The sequence below is a fragment of the Oncorhynchus gorbuscha genome, linkage group LG16, assembly GCF_021184085.1.
Source record: "Oncorhynchus gorbuscha isolate QuinsamMale2020 ecotype Even-year linkage group LG16, OgorEven_v1.0, whole genome shotgun sequence".
Taxonomy (NCBI): domain Eukaryota; kingdom Metazoa; phylum Chordata; class Actinopteri; order Salmoniformes; family Salmonidae; genus Oncorhynchus; species Oncorhynchus gorbuscha.
The window spans coordinates 49,072,524-49,092,573 of NC_060188.1; the positions used below are offsets into that span (position 1 = coordinate 49,072,524).

Sequence of the window (20,050 nt, forward strand, 5' to 3'; positions counted from 1 at the left end):
GCTTGTCTGTGCTTATGTGCATATCTGTGTGTGCTTGCAAGCATGTCTGTGTGTGTGTGTGTGTGTGTGTGCTTGCGCGGATGTGTGTTTCCGTGTATGTTCATGCGTGCATGTGTGTTCTTACCTTGGGGATAGCCTGGGCTGCCAGTCTGGTAGAGGTTGGGTGTGTAGGTAGGAGCCTGAGGATAACCTGCAGGATAGCCTGAGGACAGAGAACAGAAGCTATTTAGAACATCATCCATTGTGTGTGTGTGTGTGTGTGTGTGTGTGTGTGTGTGTGTGTGTGTGTGTGTGTGTGTGTGTGTGTGTGTGTGTGTGTGTGTGTGTGTGTGTGTGTATGCACATTAGTATACAAGTGAATGTGTGTGTTGTGAGATAGAAGGACAAAGGGAGGACAGCAAAAAGACAGTGTTCCAGAGTGCCTGTGTGGAGGAGAAAAATCAGTTTATTACTCTATGGAGCCTCCATCAACCCACATCCCTGTCACAGTGATTTACAGCCCTAAACCACCCTCCTGCACCGGATTCATAAAACATATGGATTGGGCAATGTAGTGGATGCAACCCATCCACGTATAATGCTCCAAGTGGCTCAGTGGTCTAAGGCACTGCATCTCAGCGCTAGAGGCATCACTACAGACCCTGGTTCGATCCCGGGCTGTATCACAACCGACCGTGATCAGGAGTTCCATAGGGCGGTGCACAATTGGCCCAGAGTCGTCAGGGTTAGGGGAAGGTTTGGCCGGAGTAGGCAGTCATTGTAAAATAAGAATGTGTTCTTAACTGACTTGCCTAGGTATATAATGGTTACATTAAAAATACATACATTAAGAGAGTATTCAGGTCTGTTGGGTTTTTAGAAAATGAATTAGAATCTTTCTCTTGGCTTTTTCCACATTTTCTTTTACATTACAGCCTTATTCTAAAATGGATTAAATTGTTGTTTTTATCATAAGCAAACTACACACAGTACCCCATAATGATAAAGCATACATTTTTGCAAATGTATTAAAAAAACGGAAATATCACATTTACATAAGTATTCAGACCCTTTTACTCAGTACTTTGTTGAAGCCCCTTTGACAGCGATTACAGTAAAAATACTTCTTCGGTATGACACTACAACATTTTTCATCAAGGATCTCTCTGTACTTTGCTCCGTTCATCTTTCCCTCGATTCTGACTGATCTCCCAGTCCCTGCCACTGAAAACATCCTCACAGCATGATGCTACCACCACCATGCTTCACTGTAGGGAGGGTGCCAGGTTTCCTCCAGACGTGACGCTTGGCATTCAGGCCAACGAGTTCAATCTTGGTTTCATCAGACCAGAGAATCTTGTATCTCATGGTCAGAGTCCTTTAGGTGCCTCTTGGCAAACTCCAAGAGGGTTATCGTGTCCCTTTTACTGAGAAGTGGCTTCTGTCTGGCCACTCTAGCATAAAAGCACGATTGGTGGAGTGCTGCAGAGATGGTTGTCCTTCTGGAAGGTTCTAAACTTCTTCAATTTAAGATTGATGGAGGCCACTCTGTTCTTGGGGACCTTCAATGCTGGGGATGAGCAGATCTTCAATATGTACCCATTGTTCCTCAGTGCATTTAACTATATGTTACAAGTAAAAGCCTTGGGTAGCGAGTTAAAACCACCCTAAGACTTAGGAAGATTTAAAACTTTCCTTTTAGTTGGTAGAGCATGGCGCTTGTAACGCCAGGGTAGTGGGTTCGATTCCCGGGACCACCCATACGTAGAATGTATGCACACATGACTGTAAGTCGCTTTGGATAAAAGCGTCTGCTAAATGTCATATATTATTATTATATTATTATTATTCTCTGAATTGTATTCGCCACGTATAAAAAAACTCTTATGACCGAGTATACTTTTTAAAATAATGTCTTCGGTGGGGTAATTGGTAGCACCGTGAAAAGAAGGAGAAAACGTTTTATTCTACCTGTAAGATTTATGGGAAGATTATTCCATTTGAATTAGATCTGCTTTCATATTGTTGCATAATGGATTAAAGTTCTTCATATATGTGTTGTTTGTTGTCACTTACTAAGCTTCCTAAGTATTTCATATTTTGTTTTGTGGTCAACTTAAATGATTGCTTTAGATAGAGTTATTATTTTTCTCATTGCCATTATTTATTTATTTTTCCCCCATGTTAATTTTATAACCTGAGATTTTTTTGTATTCTGAAAATATTTTTTGCAAAGGGGACATTGAGTTTTCAGTATTGGTCAGGTATATCAGGTGATGCAAATGAGTTTAGTTTAAATTCATGTTTACCAATACTGGTACCTGTTACGTTTGGGTCCTGTCTAATTCTTTCTGCAACTGGTTCAATACAGTACAAACAGGAGGGGGGGCATCCCTGTCTTGTGCCGCTTTATAAAGCAATATAATAAAATAATGTATTATTTGTGTATATATTTTTGCTTTAGAACATTTATAAAATATTTATTAATTTAGCTGGAAGTTGAAAACGTTTTGAGTAGAAAAGGCCATTCAAGACGACGTGAAGCCTTTTCCACATCAACAGCCATTATTGATAAATCTATATCCATTTTTTTTGCGTATTGTACGTCTTAAGAATCAGACCAGTTTTTTCAATTTTTGCCTAAAATGACATACCCAAATCTAACTATCTGTAGCTCAGGACCTGAAGCAAGGATATGCATATTCTTGATACCATTTGAAAGGAAACACTTTGAAATTTGTGGAAATGTGAAACTAATGTAGGAGAATATAACATTAGATCTGGTAAAAGATAAGACAAAGAAAAAATCCATGTGTTTCCTATTCTTTTTTTTGTTTCGTCATCTTTGAAATGCAAGAGAAAGGCCATAATATAATATAGGAGTCTAGAGACATATTTGATCTTGGCCACGAGATGGCAGCGGTGTGTGTGCAAAGTTTCAGATTGATCCAATGAAGTGTTGCAATACTGCACAATATTTTCTATCAAGTCTGCCTAAAAATGGTCAATTTATACATTTTCAAGTATATAACTATAGAGAACATACAAAAATGATATGGTAATACAAAATGTAAGTTTACACACTCCCAGAAATGTCATGCATGATGGATCATTAGCTTATACACTAACTTTCACACATTTAGATGGCCGGGAGGGGTGGGTGTGGAGCCAGAGACAGCAGGGCTTCAAACTGTAGAACCCAGTTCCCACATTTGAATATAAAAACTGATTTTATCGAACAAAACTATGCTACATTTTATCTCTGGGACCCTCAGGATGACAAATCAGAGCAAGATTACTGAATGTAAGTACATTATTTACCTTCAGAGGTAAATGTATCAAACCAGTTGCCGTGATAAGTGTTTTGTTGTTTGTATAGTGTGCACAACAACAAAATGGACAGTGCAGTTAGATTAACAATAATTTAAGCTTTCAGCCCATATAAAGACATGTCTATGTCCTGGAAAGTTAGCTGTTACTTACAATGTCATTCTAGTCACATTAGCGCACGTTAGCAACCACCGTCCCGGTATAGGGACACAGATCTGTAGAGGTTAAAAACCACCGTCCCGGTTTAGGGACACACCGATCCTACGGAATCCCTAAGGAGGTTTAAACTGGAACATGTTCTTGTATTTGTTTGTACAGTAAGTGTTTATTTTTAATAAACCCAGTTTGATTAATATGTATCAAGTCTGGTAATATTTTTGCCATTCTATTGCTTATAAGCTTTGTTATTATTTTATTGTCACAATTAATTAAACATGGGTCTATAAATAATAATAATAAAATGCCATTTAGCAGACGCTTTTATCCAAAGCAACTTACAGTCATGTGTGCATATAATCAGCAAGGGACTCCAGATTTTCCTGGTTTTAATATAACTGAAATAACTGTTTGACACATGCAACTAGGGAGTACTGAATTAAGTGACGTGTGTTGTCATGTGTAAATAAGGTGGCTACTTTGTCACAAAATGTTGAGTAGATTTCTATGAGAAAGCCATCCATTCCTGGTGCTTTTGTTACAGGCAAATGTTTTATTAACAGTATCTAATATTTCATCCTGGGTGACCTGTTTTTAATGAGATTTTTTTTGTCTGCTGATAGTTACTTCAGAGTTGTTGCATCTAAGAAGGCTATAGGATCCATCCAACTGCTGTTTAATTCTTATTTATATAAATGTTCATAGAAACTTTAAAAATGATCATTAATCTCATTGTTGTTTCTAATTATCTCTTTTGTACCTCTACAACCCACGTCTCGTCACATTTCTCCCGCCCACACACATCCACTCTCCCATTCATATGCACAGACACATACCCCCACTCACACCCTCTCGCCTACACACACACACACACACACACACACACACACACACACACACACACACACACACACACACACACACACACACACACACACACACACACACACACACACACACACACACACACACACACACACACACACACACACACACAATTGACTTACATGCTATATTTACTATTTCATGTTGTCCTTTCAGTGCCCATGTATCTGATTGGCATCAGCTAAGTCTATTGATACGTCCTAGAGAAAAACAGCTACTTGGGGACAAGAGTCTAAATTGTATTAGGGGAAGGGGGAGGAATGTTGTCTCAACTTACAATAAGCTGGTCTTGGGCATCACTGTATGTAGCCTAGTGTGCTTATCTGTTTTTTTCTGCTTCTGCCTCTCCTCAGGGCACTGGGCTCTCTTTCAACTGGAAAGGTTTCCTGCAACCTGTTCAGGGCTTCATCGATGCTTGTAAACTCTATTCTCTGTGTTCCCTTCCATACCCACAGTACTGCCGGGAATCGGAGTTGAGACTTGATTCCTTTTTCCTCCAGTGACTGTCCAATACAAATTAATTGCTGGAGTATTTTACTCAGTCTAGCAGAAAGGTCCTGGATGAATCAAATGGACTGGCCCTGGATCTTGATGTCCTTCCCCTCCTGTGTCCTAAGAATGTTTAATTATTTAGGGTTCTTCTGGTTCATGCCGATCCGATGACATCGCTCCAGACCATCCGGTGACATAATCCATGCCAAGCTCTTCTGATATAAGCTTGATCACCTTGCTGGAAAGGTCCCATTTATCCTCATCCTCCGGTAAGATCAATATTTTCATATTTTGTCTCTATCCATTTTCTAGCTGATCCAGTTGATCTTCTAAAGTTTGCACCTTTGTTTCCAGAAGGCCAATTTAATTGTCTTGTTCGTCCACTCACCCACCCTGTATATGCATATCTGACTCGATAGACTACTTTCCTTTCGAGCAAATCTACTTTTTTAAACAACAGATTTAGAGAGGATTTTAGATGTGTTTTTCTGGAAATAATTCAGCTGGCAGCTGCTCTCATTTGCATCTCCAAGTTGTTCTTTGACTTTTCCTCTAAGGGAAGCAATGGCGTGCTGGGTTCGAGTCCCAGTGTTACTTTACTCACAGATTGGTTCACTGTTGTGAATACAGTGCCTTGCAAAAGGCCCCAATGGCCCCTTCTGGTCCCAATGGTGTTATTCCTATTTTGTTGCATTACAACCTGTAATTTAAATTGATTTTTATTTAGATTCCATCTAATGGACATACACCAATTTGGACTGTTTTGTGTAGTGAAATGAAAAAACGTACCAGTTTAAAAGAAAATCCAGAAAAAAAAAACTGAAAAGTGGTGCGTATATATGTATTCACCCCCTTTGCCATGAAGCCCCTCAAAAGATCTGGTGCAACCAATTACCTTCAGAAGTCACATAATGAGTTAAATAAAGTCCACCTGTGTGCATCTAAGTGTCACCTGATCTCAGTATATATACACCTATTCTGACCAAGGAGCTCTCCAAACAGGTCAGGGACAAAGTTGTGGAGAAGTACAGATCAGAGTTGAGCTATGAAAAAATATCAAACTTTGAACATCCCACAGAGCACCATTAAATCCATTATTAAAAAATGGAAAGAATATGGCACCACAACAAACTTGCCAAGAGAGGGCCACCCACCAAAACTCATGGACCAGGCAAGGAGGGCATTAATCAGAGAGGCAACAAAGAGACCAAAGATAACCCTGAAGGAGCTGCAAAGGTCCACAGTGGAGATTGGAGTATCTGTCCATACTGACCACTTTATGCCGTACATTCCATAGTGCTGGGATTTACGGAATAGTGTCAAGAAAAAGCCATTGCTTAAAGAAAAAAATAAGCAAAAGGCAGGTGGGAGACTCTCCAAACATATGGAAGAAGGTACTCTGTTCAGATGAGACTAAAATGTAGCTTTTTGTCAATCAATGGAAATGCTATGTCTGTCGCAAACTCAAAACCCCACCATCCCCACAGTGAAGCATGGTGGTGGCAGCATCATGCTGTGGGGATGTTTTCACTGGCAGGGACTGGGAAACTTGTCAGAATTTAAGGAATGATGGATGGCACTAAATACAGGGAAATTCTTGAGGGAAACCTGTTTCAGTCTTCAGGAGATTTGAGACTGGGACAGAGGTTCACCTTCCATCAGGACAACCCTAAGCATACTACTAAAGCATCACTTGAGTGGTTTAATGGGAAACATTTAAATGTCTTGGAATGGTCTAGTCAAAGCCTAGACCTCAATCCAATTGAGAATCTGTGGTGTGACTTAAAGATTGCTGTATACCAGCGGAACCCATCCAGCTGGAACAGTTTTGCCTTGAAGAATAGGCAAAAATCTCAGTGGCTAGATGTGCCAACCTTATAGAGAAATACCCCAAGAGACTTGCAGCTGTAATTGCTGCAAAAGGGGTCTCTACAAACTATTGACTTTGGGGGGTGAATAGAATAGTTATGCACACTCAAGTTTTCAGTTTGTCTTTTTCCTTGTTTGTTTGACAAGAAAAATATATTTTTCATCTTCAATCTTCTGGGTGTTTAATCAAATGATATAAAGACCCAGAAAAATCCATTTTAATTCCAGGTTGTAAGGCAACAAAATAGGAAAAATGCCAAGGGGTTGAATACAAAACTTAATTGGTCCACCCACACAGACAATGTGGTGAAGGTGCAGCAGCGCCTCTTCAACCTCAGGAGGCTGAAGAAATTTGGCTCGTCACCAAAAGCACTCAAACATATGCACAATCGAGAGCATCCTGTCGGGCTGTATCACCGCCTGATATGGCAACTGCTCTTCCCACAACTGTAAGGCTCTCCAGAGAGTAGTAAAGTCTGCACAACGCATCACCGGGGGCAAACTACCTGCCCTCCAGGACACCTACACCACCCGATGTCACAGGAAGGCCATAAAGATCATCAAGGACATCAACGACCCGAGCCACTGCCTGTTCACCCCGCTTCCAGAAGGCGAGGTCAGTACAGGTGCATCAAAGCAGGGACCGAGAGACTGAAAAACAGCTTCTATCTCAAGGCCATCACTGTTAAACAGCCACCACTAACATTGAGTGGCTGCTGCCAACATACTGACTCAACTCCAGCCACTTTAATAACGGAAGAATTGATGTAAAAAAATGTATCACTAGCCACTTTAAACTATGCCACTTTGTTTACATACCCTACATTACTCATCTCATATGTATATACTGTACTCGATACAATCTACTGCCTCTTGCCTATGCCGTTCTTTACCATCACTCATTCATATATCTTTATGTACATATTCTTCATCCCTTTACACTTGTGTGGATAAGGTAGTTGGTGTGAAATTGTTATGTGAGATTACTCGTTGGTTATTACTGCATTGTCGGAACTAGAAGCACAAGCATTTCGCTACACTCGCATTAACATCTGCTAACCATGTGTATGTGACAAATCAAATTTGATTTGACTTTCGCAAGCCACTGTAACGGACCGCTCACTCTCTCCTGGTTACTTGGATATATATTAATCTATCGGTTTCTTCATATAACCACAATCTTGTCGGTACAAAACGGAGCTACTCTCTCCCCAATACGTCCTATCGAATTGAGGCTGTTCTGAGGGCAAAAGGGGGTGCAACTTAATATTAGGAAGGTGTTCCTTAATGTTTTGTACACTGTGAATAGTGCACTATATACTACGCTAGTAATCTAGGCATAGAAGTGTCTTTGTCTGCATCCCAAATGGCACCCTATGCCCTATATAGCCCATTTCTTTTTACCAGGGCCCATAGGGTTCTGGTCAAAGCTAGTGCACTATATAGGGCATAGAGTGTCATTTGGGATGCATCCAAAGACACTGCAAAGCCTAGATTATAGTATAGTCAAAAAGCAATCAGATGCAAACTTAACTAAAAAGCACACAGCATTTCCCTGTAAATGGAAAATATGGGGTATGGATGATATAGAAGAGGAACATAAAGACAAATATTTACTTGATGGTAGGCGGCCTATAAGGAAAATAAAGGGGTGGGGAATGTGGAAGGGACAATATTTATTTAAGGTTAGGCAGACCTATATATTATGAATGTATGCCTTCTCTATGCTATAATGACAGGTGCTATTGATATGACTATGAATTGTACTGATCGCATAGCAGTCACACTAAAACAAAGTAGCCTATTATTGGAAATAACATAGAATGCAGGAGCAGCCTGTGTGTGTGTCTCAATCCTGAGGCTACACAACACCTACGCAACCTGATCCGACAGCCCACACGCACACACAGTCAGAGCCTCAGTATTTATACACACACACACACACACTAATTAGCCCTCGTATTTATGGAACAGTGTGACTGTGAACTAATTGTGAGCAAAAGAGAATCAGCCAGAGACAATTAGAGCAAGAGAGGTAGAGAGGGAGTAGTAGAGAGAGAGCGACACTGAAAGGGAGGGAGGAACTGAGGGAGGAATGGAATAGAGGGAGGGATCCCTACTGTCAGACAACTGCACTCCCTTGGTCTGCTGTCCCCAGGGGTGTGTGTGTACATGTGTATCTGCTCCTGCATATGTACCTCCTGCCTCCCTCCATACAGCATCCATAACACAAGCCTACTGCAACCACTGCAAGCGTCTGTCCTTTCTCTTAACTCCCTGATCAGCTGTAACTTAAGGACGAGCAGCAATGCATTGTGGGTAGGGAGAAGCGACTAGAGAAAAAAAACAATGAGCGCTGAGGGCACCTTTAAAATAATCTCTCTCTTATTAAAGCCAGTGATGTGGTAACAGCCTGGCCTATGAATCACAAGCCAAGTAACCAGCCCTGCCCTCCTGAGCCAGTGGAGGAAAATACCACCAGAGAAATCACATTTCTATTTTCTACCTTTCCTGCCCTGCTTTTTTCACCTTTCTTTGGACATACCATGTGAATTATTATTTTGTTGCACAGACAGCTCATTCGATGCGTAGACTCATCCGGTGGTGGATGCACTACTTCTACATGCATATGGTTCATACATCCTACTACAGTATCAAATCAAATTTTATTTGTCACATACACATGGTTAGCAGATGTTAATGCGAGTGTAGCGAAATGCTTGTGCTTCTAGTTCCGACAATGCAGTAATAACCAACAAGTAATCCAGCTAACGATTCCAAAACTACTACCTTATAGACACAAGTGTAAGGGGATAAAGAATTTGTACATGAAGATATATGAGTGAGTGATGGTACAGAGCGGCATAGGCAAGATACAGTAGATGGTATTGAGTGCAGTATATACATATGAGATGAGTATGTAAACAAAGTGGCATAGTTAAAGTGGCTAGTGATACATGTATTACATAAAGATGCAGTAGATGATATAGAGTACAGTATATACGTATACATATGAGATGAATAGTGTAGGGTATGTAAACATTATATTAGGTAGCATTGTTTAAAGTGGCTAGTGATATATTTTACATCATTTCCCGTCAATTCCCATTATTAAAGTGGCTGGAGTTGAGTCAGTGTGTTGGCAGCAGCCACTCAATGTTAGTGGTGGCTGTTTAACAGTCTGATGGCCTTGAGATAGAAGCTGTTTTTCAGTCTCTCGGTCCCAGCTTTGATGCACCTGTACTGACCTCGTCTTCTGGATGATAGCGGGGTGAACAGGCAGTGGCTCGGGTGGTTGTTGTCCTTGATGATCTTTATGGACTTCCTGTGACATCGGGTGGTGTAGGTGTCCTGGAGGGCAGGTAGTTTGCCCCCGGTGATGCGTGGTGCAGACTTCACTACCCCCTGGAGAGCCTTACGGTTGTGGCCAGAGCAGTTGCCGTACCAGGCGGTGATACAGCCCGACAGGATGCTCTCGTTTGTGCATCTGTAGAAGTTTGTGAGTGCTTTTGGTGACAAGCCGAATTTCTTCAGCCTCCTGAGGTTGAAGAGGCGCTGCTACGCCTTCTTCACGATGCTGTCTGTGTGGGTGGACCAATTCAGTTTGTCTGATGTGTACGCAGAGGAACTTAACTTACTACCCTCTCCACTACTGTTCCATCAATGTGGATAGGGGGGTGTTCCCTCTGCTGTTTCCTGAAGTCCACAATCATCTCCTTAGTTTTGTTGACGTTGAGTGTGAGGTTATTTTCCTGACACCACACTCAGAGGGCCCTCACCTCCTCCCTGTAGGCCGTCTCGTCGTTGTTGGTAATCAAGCCTACCACTGTTGTGTCATCCGCAAACTTGATGATTGAGTTGGAGGCGTGCATGGCCACGCAGTCGTGGGTGAACAGGGAGTACAGGAGAGGGCTCAGAACGCACCCTTGTGGGGCCCCAGTGTTGATGATCAGTGGGGTGGAGATGTTGTTGCCTACCCTCACCACCTGGGGGCGGCCCGTCAGGAAGTCCAGTACCCAGTTGCACAGGGCGGGATCGAGACCCAGGGTCTCGAGCTTGATGACGAGCTTGGAGGGCACTATGGTGTTGAATGCCGAGCTGTAGTCGATGAACAGCATTCTCACATAGGTATTCTTCTTGTCCAGATGGGTTAGGGCAGTGTGCAGTGTGGTTGAGATTGCATCGTCTGTGGACCTATTTGGGCTGTAAGCAAATTGGAGTGGGTCTAGGGTGTCAGGTAGGGTGGAGGTGATATGGTCCTTGACTAGTCTCTCAAAGCACTTCATGATGACGGAAGTGAGTGGGGGGTAGTCGTTTAGCTCAGTTACCTTAGCTTTCTGGGGAACAGGAACAATGGTGGCCCTCTTGAAGCATGTGGGAACAACAGACTGGGATAGGGATTGATTGAATATGTCCGTAAATACACCAGCCAGCTGGTCTGCGCATGCTCTGAGGGCGCGGCTGGGGATGCCATCTGGGCCTGCAGCCTTGCGAGGGTTGACACGTTTAAATGTTTTACTCACGTCGGCTGCAGTGAAGGAGAGTCTGCATGTTTTAGTTGTGGGCCGTGTCAGTGGCACTGTATTGTCCTCAAAGCGGGCAAAAAAGTTAGTCTGCCTGGGAGCAAGACATCCTGGTCCGTGACGGGGCTGGTTTTCTTTTTGTAATCCGTGATTGACTGTAGACCCTGCCACATACCTCCTGTGTCTGAGCCGTTGAATTGAGATTCTACTTTGTCTCTATACTGACGCTTAGCTTGTTTGATTGCGGAGGGAATAGTTACAACGTTTATATCCGGTCATGTTTCCGGTCACCTTGCCCTGATTAAAAGCAGTGGTTCGCGCTTTCAGTTTCACGCGAATGCTGCCATCAATTCACGGTTTCTGGTTTGGGAATGTTTTAATCGTTGCATCGGCACTTCGCTCCCGCAGGTAGTATAACTTTTTCATTACATTTCATTATATTTCATTATAGCACAACGGTTTGATTTGTCTAATCTTAGCAATTTCTTCTCAGCTAGCTACATAGCCGTCTTTGTATCAAAGATAATTGCGTAATTATCGTATTTCGCCGTCCTAACGTAGTCTTCACAAGCCAGCTAGCTAACGTCCACTGATTAGCTGCACTGGAGAAACTATTACACTCAACTGAACGACTTGATTAGTGTAGTGTTAGCTAGCTACATAGCTGTCTTTGCTGTCTTCGTATCTTCGTATCCAAGATAATTGTGTTGTTTAGGTTTAGAGTGTGTAGTCTTAGAGTGATTATCTTAATTTAGCTAGCCAGCTATTTGTCGTCCTTAACGTAGGAGACTCTGCTAGCTAGCCAACAGCTAGCCGACAGCTAGCCGACGTCTACCGAATAGACTCACAACCCGGTCGCATTCACAGGTAGTATCACATTTTCATTTCATTTCATTACAGTACAACGGTTTGATTTGTTTGATCGTAGCTAGCTACATAGCTAGCTACATAGCAGTCTTTGTATCAAAGATAATTGTGTAGTCTAGAGCGATTTTCTAGGTTAGCTAGCCAGCTATTGTTGTTCTTTTAACGCAACGTAACGTAAACAACACTACTAGCTAGCCAGCTAGCCCCCGAATAGCAGCACTGCAGAAACTATTACACTCAACGGAACGACTTGATTAGTGTAGTGTCAACAACGCACCCACTGCCAGCTAGCCTACTTCAGCAGTACTGTATCATTTTAATCATTTTAGTCAATAAGATTCTTGCTACGTAAGCTTAACTTTCTGAACATTCGAGACGTGTAGTCCACTTGTCATTCCAATCTCCTTTGCATTAGCGTAGCCTCTTCTGTAGCCTGTCAACTATGTGTCTGTCTATCCCTGTTCTCTCCTCTCTGCACAGACCATACAAACGCTCCACACCGCGTGGCCGCGGCCACCCTAATCTGGTGGTCCCAGCGCGCACGACCCACGTGGAGTTCCAGGTCTCCGGTAGCCTCTGGAACTGCCGATCTGCGGTCAACAAGGCAGAGTTCATCTCAGCCTATGCCTCCCTCCAGTCCCTCGACTTCTTGGCACTGACGGAAACATGGATCACCACAGACAACACGGCTACTCCTACTGCTCTCTCTTCGTCCGCCCACGTGTTCTCGCACACCCCGAGAGCTTCTGGTCAGCGGGGTGGTGGCACCGGGATCCTCATCTCTCCCAAGTGGTCATTCTCTCTTTCTCCCCTTACCCATCTGTCTATCGCCTCCTTTGAATTCCATGCTGTCACAGTTACCAGCCCTTTCAAGCTTAACATCCTTATCATTTATCGCCCTCCAGGTTCCCTCGGAGAGTTCATCAATGAGCTTGATGCCTTGATAAGCTCCTTTCCTGAGGACGGCTCACCTCTCACAGTTCTGGGCGACTTTAACCTCCCCACGTCTACCTTTGACTCTTTCCTCTCTGCCTCCTTCTTTCCACTCCTCTCCTCTTTTGACCTCACCCTCTCACCTTCCCCCCTACTCACAAGGCAGGCAATACGCTCGACCTCATCTTTACTAGATGCTGTTCTTCCACTAACCTCATTGCAACTGCAACCCTCCAAGTCTCCGACCACTACCTTGTATCCTTTTCCCTCTCGCTCTCATCCAACACCTCCCACACTGCCCCTACTCGGATGGTATCGCGCCGTCCCAACCTTCACTCTCTCTCCCCCGCTACTCTCTCCTCTTCCATCCTATCATCTCTTCCCTCCGCTCAAACCTTCTCCAACCTATCTCCTGATTCTGCCTCCTCAACCCTCCTCTCCTCCCTCTCTGCATCCTTTGACTCTATGTCCCCTATCCTCCAGGCCGGCTCGGTCCTCCCCTCCCGCTCCGTGGCTCGCTGACTCATTGCGAGCTCACAGAACAGGGCTCCGGGCAGCCGAGCGGAAATGGAGGAAAACTTGCCTCCCTGCGGACCTGACATCCTTTCACTCCCTCCCCTCTACATTTTCCTCCTCTGTCTCTGCTGCTAAAGCCACTTTCTACCACGCTAAATTCCAAGCATCTGCCTCTAACCCTAGGAAGCTCTTTGCCACCTTCTCCTCCCTCCTGAATCCTCCTCCCCCTCCCCCTCCCTCTCTGCAGAGGACTTCGTCAACCATTTTGAAAAGAAGGTCGACGACATCCGATCCTCGTTTGCTAAGTCAAACGACACCGCTGGTTCTGCTCACACTGCCCTACCCTGTGCTCTGCCTCTTTCTCCCCTCTCTCTCCAGATGAAATCTCGCGTCTTGTGACGGCCGGCCGCCCAACAACCTGCCCGCTTGACCCTATCCCCTCCTCTCTTCTCCAGACCATTTCCGGAGACCTTCTCCCTTACCTCACCTCGCTCATCAACTCATCCCTGACCGCTGGCTACGTCCCTTCCATCTTCAAGAGAGCGAGAGTTGCACCCCTTCTGAAAAAACCTACACTCGATCCCTCCGATGTCAACAATTACAGACCAGTATCCCTTCTTTCTTTTCTCTCCAAAACTCTTGAACGTGCCGTCCTTGGCCAGCTCTCCCGCTATCTCTCTCTGAATGACCTTGATCCAAATCAGTCAGGTTTCAAGACTAGTCATTCAACTGAGACTGCTCTCCTCTGTATCACGGAGGCGCTCCGCACCGCTAAAGCTAACTCTCTCTCCTCTGCTCTCATCCTTCTAGATCTATCGGCTGCCTTCGATACTGTGAACCATCAGATCCTCCTCTCCACCCTCTCCGAGTTGGGCATCTCCGGCGCGGCCCACGCTTGGATTGCGTCCTAACTGACAGGTAGCTCCTACCAGGTGGCGTGGCGAGAATCTGTCTCCTCACCACGCGCTCTCACCACTGGTGTCCCCCAGGGCTCTGTTCTAGGCCCTCTCCTATTCTCGCTATACACCAAGTCACTTGGCTCTGTCATAACCTCACATGGTCTCTCCTATCATTGCTATGCAGACGACACACAACTAATCTTCTCCTTTCCCCCTTCTGATGACCAGGTGGCGAATCGCATCTCTGCATGTCTGGCAGACATATCAGTGTGGATGACGGATCACCACCTCAAGCTGAACCTCGGCAAGACGGAGCTGCTCTTCCTCCCGGGGAAGGACCGCCCGTTCCATGATCTCGCCATCACGGTTGACAACTCCATTGTGTCCTCCTCCCAGAGCGCTAAGAACCGTGGCGTGATCCTAGACAACACCCTGTCGTTCTCAACCAACATCAAGGCGGTGGCCCGTTCCTGTAGGTTCATGCTCTACAACATCCGCAGAGTACGACCCTGCCTCACACAGGAAGCGGCGCAGGTCCTAATCCAGGCACTTGTCATCTCCCGTCTGGATTACTGCAACTCGCTGTTGGCTGGGCTCCCTGCCTGTGCCATTAAACCCCTTCAACTCATCCAGAACGCCGCAGCCCGCCTGGTGTTCAACCTTCCCAAGTTCTCTCACGTCACCCCGCTCCTCCGTTCTCTCCACTGGCTTCCAGTTGAAGCTCGCATCCACTACAAGACCATGGTGCTTGCCTACGGAGCTGTGAGGGGAACGGCACCTCAGTACCTCCAGGCTCTGATCAGGCCCTACACCCAAACAAGGGCACTGCGTTCATCCACCTCTGGCCTGCTCGCCTCCCTACCACTGAGGAAGTACAGCTCCCGCTCAGCCCAGTCAAAACTGTTCGCTGCTCTGGCCCCCCAATGGTGGAACAAACTCCCTCACGACGCCAGGACAGCGGAGTCAATCACCACCTTCCGGAGACACCTGAAACCCCACCTCTTTAAGGAATACCTAGGATAGGATAAGTAATCCCTCTCACCCCCCTTAAGATTTAGATGCACTATTGTAAAGTGACTGTTCCACTGGATGTCATAAGGTGAATGCACCAATTTGTAAGTCGCTCTGGATAAGAGCGTCTGCTAAATGACTTAAATGTAAATGTAATGTCTATGGGAACGACATCTTCAACGCACGTTCTAATGAACTCGCTCACCGAATCAGCGTATTCGTCAATGTTGTTGTCTGACGCAATACGAAACATATCCCAGTCCACGTGATGGAAGCAGTATGTGACAAAAGGCGGTGACACTGACATTTGGCTTTGGTGACAAAACAGCCCATTATGCCAACCAGCCATTAGAGGAGCTTACTAATCATTACCATTCTACCATTCTTACTACAAAGGTTTGTTTTGTAAACAGATCACAATATACCACCACTACACCATTTCCGTACATAGGTTTTCCCCTTCAAAAATCTATTGAAGGCACCCAATCATTTTAAGACCCACATGAGACTGCTTAATGGGGAAAAGGGGAGGAGGGACTAAGAAACTGCAAAGTTTGTATCAGTGGGGACACCTTCAATGCTGCACTGTCCTTGTAAAACGAAAAACAATTAATTTCCATTGTAAACCCAGTCATGGGGATGACAGAAGAGAAAATGGAAAGCAACTGAAATGAATTAACGCGCAAAAGAGAGTAAGTCGTTTAGTTATTTTCAGAAAGAGAGCAGGGAAAGGATATGGAGTGGAGTCCGAAATTATTGCCACCCTTGATAAAGATCAGCAAAAATTACTGTATAAAATAATTCAATTACTGAGCTGTACTTTGCAAAAAAATATATATCATACAATACTAGTACTCAGAGAAAGAGATTTTGTTTAGAAAATAATACTTTTCTTTACGAAAAGGGAGGTCAAAATAATTGACACCCCTGTTTAATACCTCGCCTTGGGAGGATACCGACCTCGCCTTCAAGTTTTTATTGTCACATGCACAAGTACAGTGAAATGTCTTTCTTGCAAGCTCTTTCCCAGCAATTCAGTAATCATTATCAGTAGTACTATAAAAAATACTAAAGTTAAGTAGAACAAAAACACACAAGAAATAGAAGAAGCTATATACAAAGTCAGTTCCAGGGTCAGTGCCAAAACCATATTTACAATGCACAGGGGTGGTAGACTGGTAGCGGTAGATACAGTGCCTTCAGAAAGTATTCACACTCCGTGACTTTTTCAAAATTTTGTTGTGTTACAAAGTGGGATTAAAATGGATTACAGAAAATACACTAATGTCCAAAAAAACTCTAATATTTGTAAAAACATTTACGAGGAATAATACACTAATATGTCTTAGTATTCAACCCCCTGAGTCAATACAAGTTAGAATCATCTTTGGCAGCGATTACAGCTGAGTCTTTCTGGGTCTCTAAGTCTCTAATAGCTTTCCACACATGGCTTGTGCAACATTTGCTCTTTATTCTTTTCAAAATTCTTCAAGCTCTGTAAAATTGGTTGCTGATCATTGCTAGACAACCATTTTCAGGTCTTGCCATATATTTTCTAGCAGATTTAAGTCAAAACTAACTCTGACACTCAGGAACTCCATTGTAAATTTGGCCTTGTGTTTTAGGTTATTGTGCTGCTGAAAGGTGGATTCATCTTCCAGTGTCTGGTGGAAAGCAGACTGAACAATGTTTTCCCCTAGGATTTTACCTGTGCTCAGCTCCATTCGGTTTATTTTCTATCCTGAAAAGGACTGGGGAGTTTAACGATTACAAGAACACAATATGGAGAGTGGTACTCAGTAATGTGTTCGTGTTGGATTTGCCCCAAAAGATAACATTTTGTATTACAGACAAAAAAGTGAATTGCTTTGCCACATTTTTTGGAATATTTTTATTCTGCACAGGCTTCCCGCTTTTCACTCTGTCAATTAGGTTATTATTGTGGAGTAACCACAATGTTGTTGATCCATCCTCAGTTATCCTATTACAACCATTCAACTCTGCAACTATTTTAAAGACAACATTGGCCTCATGGTAAAATCCCTGAGCGGTTTCCTTCCTCTCGGGCAACTGAGTTAGGAAGGATGCCTGTATCTTTGTACCCATCTACCAATAGGTGGCCTACTTTGCGAGTTATTGGAAAAACTCCCTGGTCTTTGTGGTTGAATCGGTTTGAAATTCACTGCTCGACTGAGGGACCTTACAGATAATTGTATGTGTGGGGTACAGAGATGGGATAGTCATTCAAAAATTGTGTTAAACACTGTTATTGCACACAGAGTGAGTCCATGCAACTTATTATGTGACTTGATAAGCACATTTCTACTCCTGAACTTATTTAGGCATGCAATAACATAGGGGTTGACTCAAGAGAGTTCAGCATTTATTTTGTAATACATTTGTAAACATTTTTAAAAACATAATTCCACTTTGACATTATGGGCTATTGTGTGTAGGCCAATGATTTAAAAAAATCTCAATTTATTCCATTTTAAATTCCGGCTGTAACGCAACAAAATGTGCCACAACAATACTTGAAAATCAAAGACCAGTGGTGGGTTTGGCGTCGAAATGACAATGCATAAGCAGAAAATAACCATATACCTACTGTAAAATATGGTGGTGGATCTTTGATTTTCAAATACTGTGGTGGCAACACCATGTTATGGGTATGCTTGTCACCGGAAGGGACTGGGGAGTTTGTCAGGATCAAAAATATGTCTGCTGAAAACCTAACCATGGGATACAGTTATATTTTTCAGTGGGACAATTACACACGCTTTCCAAGAGGTATTGAGTGCTCCTTAATGGTCCAGTCTCAGCCCCGACTTAAATCCTGCTTGAAAATCAGAGACAAGGTTTGAACATTGTTGTCCGTCAATGATCCCCAAACAAATTTACTGAGAATATGTTACCGTAAGCGTTGTGCAAGATTGGTAGCATCTGTAATGGCTGTCAAAGGTGCTTGGAGACATGCAATCAATATTGATCCATTTTTTTGTTATTGTTATTATTTGCAAGATTTTGTACAATTTGTCTTTCACTTTGAAAATGTGGAGTAGGTTGTGTAGATCTGAAGGGAAGAAATCTAATGTATTCATATTTTGATGTCAAGGCAGCTAAATGTGAAGACTAGGCAAAGGGTATGTAGACTTTCAGTAGCGACTGTGTCTAGAACGTGAGTTTAATCCATGACGAAGCATTATTGTTTTTATAGATGCAACGGAAAGCCAATGTGCTCCATTGAGCCCATTTCAGCCATTACTGGAGTGTTTGAGAGGTCATTACAAACGTTTCCGCTTATCGTTACATTAACGGTAAAAAAAAATATTTTTAAAAAACGAATGGCACAAGCAAGAGTGGGAAAGTGTAAAATGAAAGCAATCAATCCTGCGATATTTAAGTGACAAGTGGATTTTGCACCCCTCAAACAAGAAATAGGTGGGCGGGGCATGCACACTCCTATACACATGCATACACACACAGTATTGGTATGGCATTGAAGCTGATGTTGATTTGGCACTCACCTGCGTATGCTATGTTCTTAGGGTTGCCGTACGGTGTCCCGGGCTGGACAGGACTGTACACAGGATTCATGTTGGAAGATAGTCTACCCTTACTGCAAGGGAGAACAGACAGAGAGAGAGAGACAGAGAGACAGAGCGAGAGATAAACATATGGTGAGAAGAAAGTCATGGCATTCAATAATTATTCATTAAGAATATGCTTAAGCTCAGAGGTCTCCATCTTGGAAGTGTTCCATAGCCAGCTCAAAAGACATCTGAAAAACTAAAAGGTACTCCACAAAAACTACCGTTAAACTCACAATATTGTAGCAGGTCTGATTTTGAAAGTTGTTTTTTTCGATGTTCGTGAGAAGGCAGCAATTTATTTCCACAGGATAAAAGTAAAGCAGGTAGAAAATGAGAAAGCATACAATACAATTGTTGCTAAATAAAAATGAGTAAAATACAAATATTTCAGTATTTCAGTATTGAGTATTATAGTATTTCTGACTGCTTTGAACATCTTCAACAGTCACATAAGAAGACACTAGCACAAACATGACTGACATACTAGGACATTCTTCAACCTGAGCTCATTTGTTTGCAACACTTTTCTCCACCTCTTTCTCAACCCGTTTCCACCACCCATCTATTTCACACACATGCAAGAACTGAACCACACGCACACACATGCTCTCCGTCTCTCGACAGCATATTTAGCTCGTCCAAGATTTCAAAGAAGGTTCGCGAGACTACTCGTTCTCGCTCTCTCTCTCACACACACACACAAGTTTTCAGACGACACAACAGTTGCAGGCTTGATTACCAACAATGACGAGACAGCCTATAGGGAGGTGTGTAACGTCAGGACAGAAACTCACTCAACATCAACAAAGGAGATGATCATGGACTTCAGGAAACAGCAGAGGGAGCACCCACCTATCCACATCGATGGGACAGTAGTGGAGATGTTGGAAAGTTAAGTTCCTCTGCATACACATCACGGACAAACTGAAATGGTCCACCCACACAGATAGCATGGTGAAGCATGGTGAAGAAGGCGCAACAACGCCTCTTCAACCTC

General features: G+C 43.4%; 1 protein-coding gene across 2 annotated transcripts in view; it reads right to left on the bottom strand.

The window, feature by feature from the left end:
• LOC123998903 (protein FAM168A-like) overlaps positions 1 to 20,050 on the bottom strand; it is a 67,452-nt gene that overhangs the window by 23,054 nt on the left and 24,348 nt on the right. For both annotated transcript variants that reach the window (XM_046304128.1, XM_046304127.1), the window contains exons 2-3: positions 18,988 to 19,079; positions 125 to 202 (exon numbers count right to left, since the gene is read on the bottom strand). In XM_046304128.1, coding sequence (XP_046160084.1) covers positions 125 to 202; positions 18,988 to 19,057 — 148 coding nt within the window. In that variant the 5' untranslated portion in view covers positions 19,058 to 19,079. The remainder of the gene's footprint in view (positions 1 to 124; positions 203 to 18,987; positions 19,080 to 20,050) is intronic.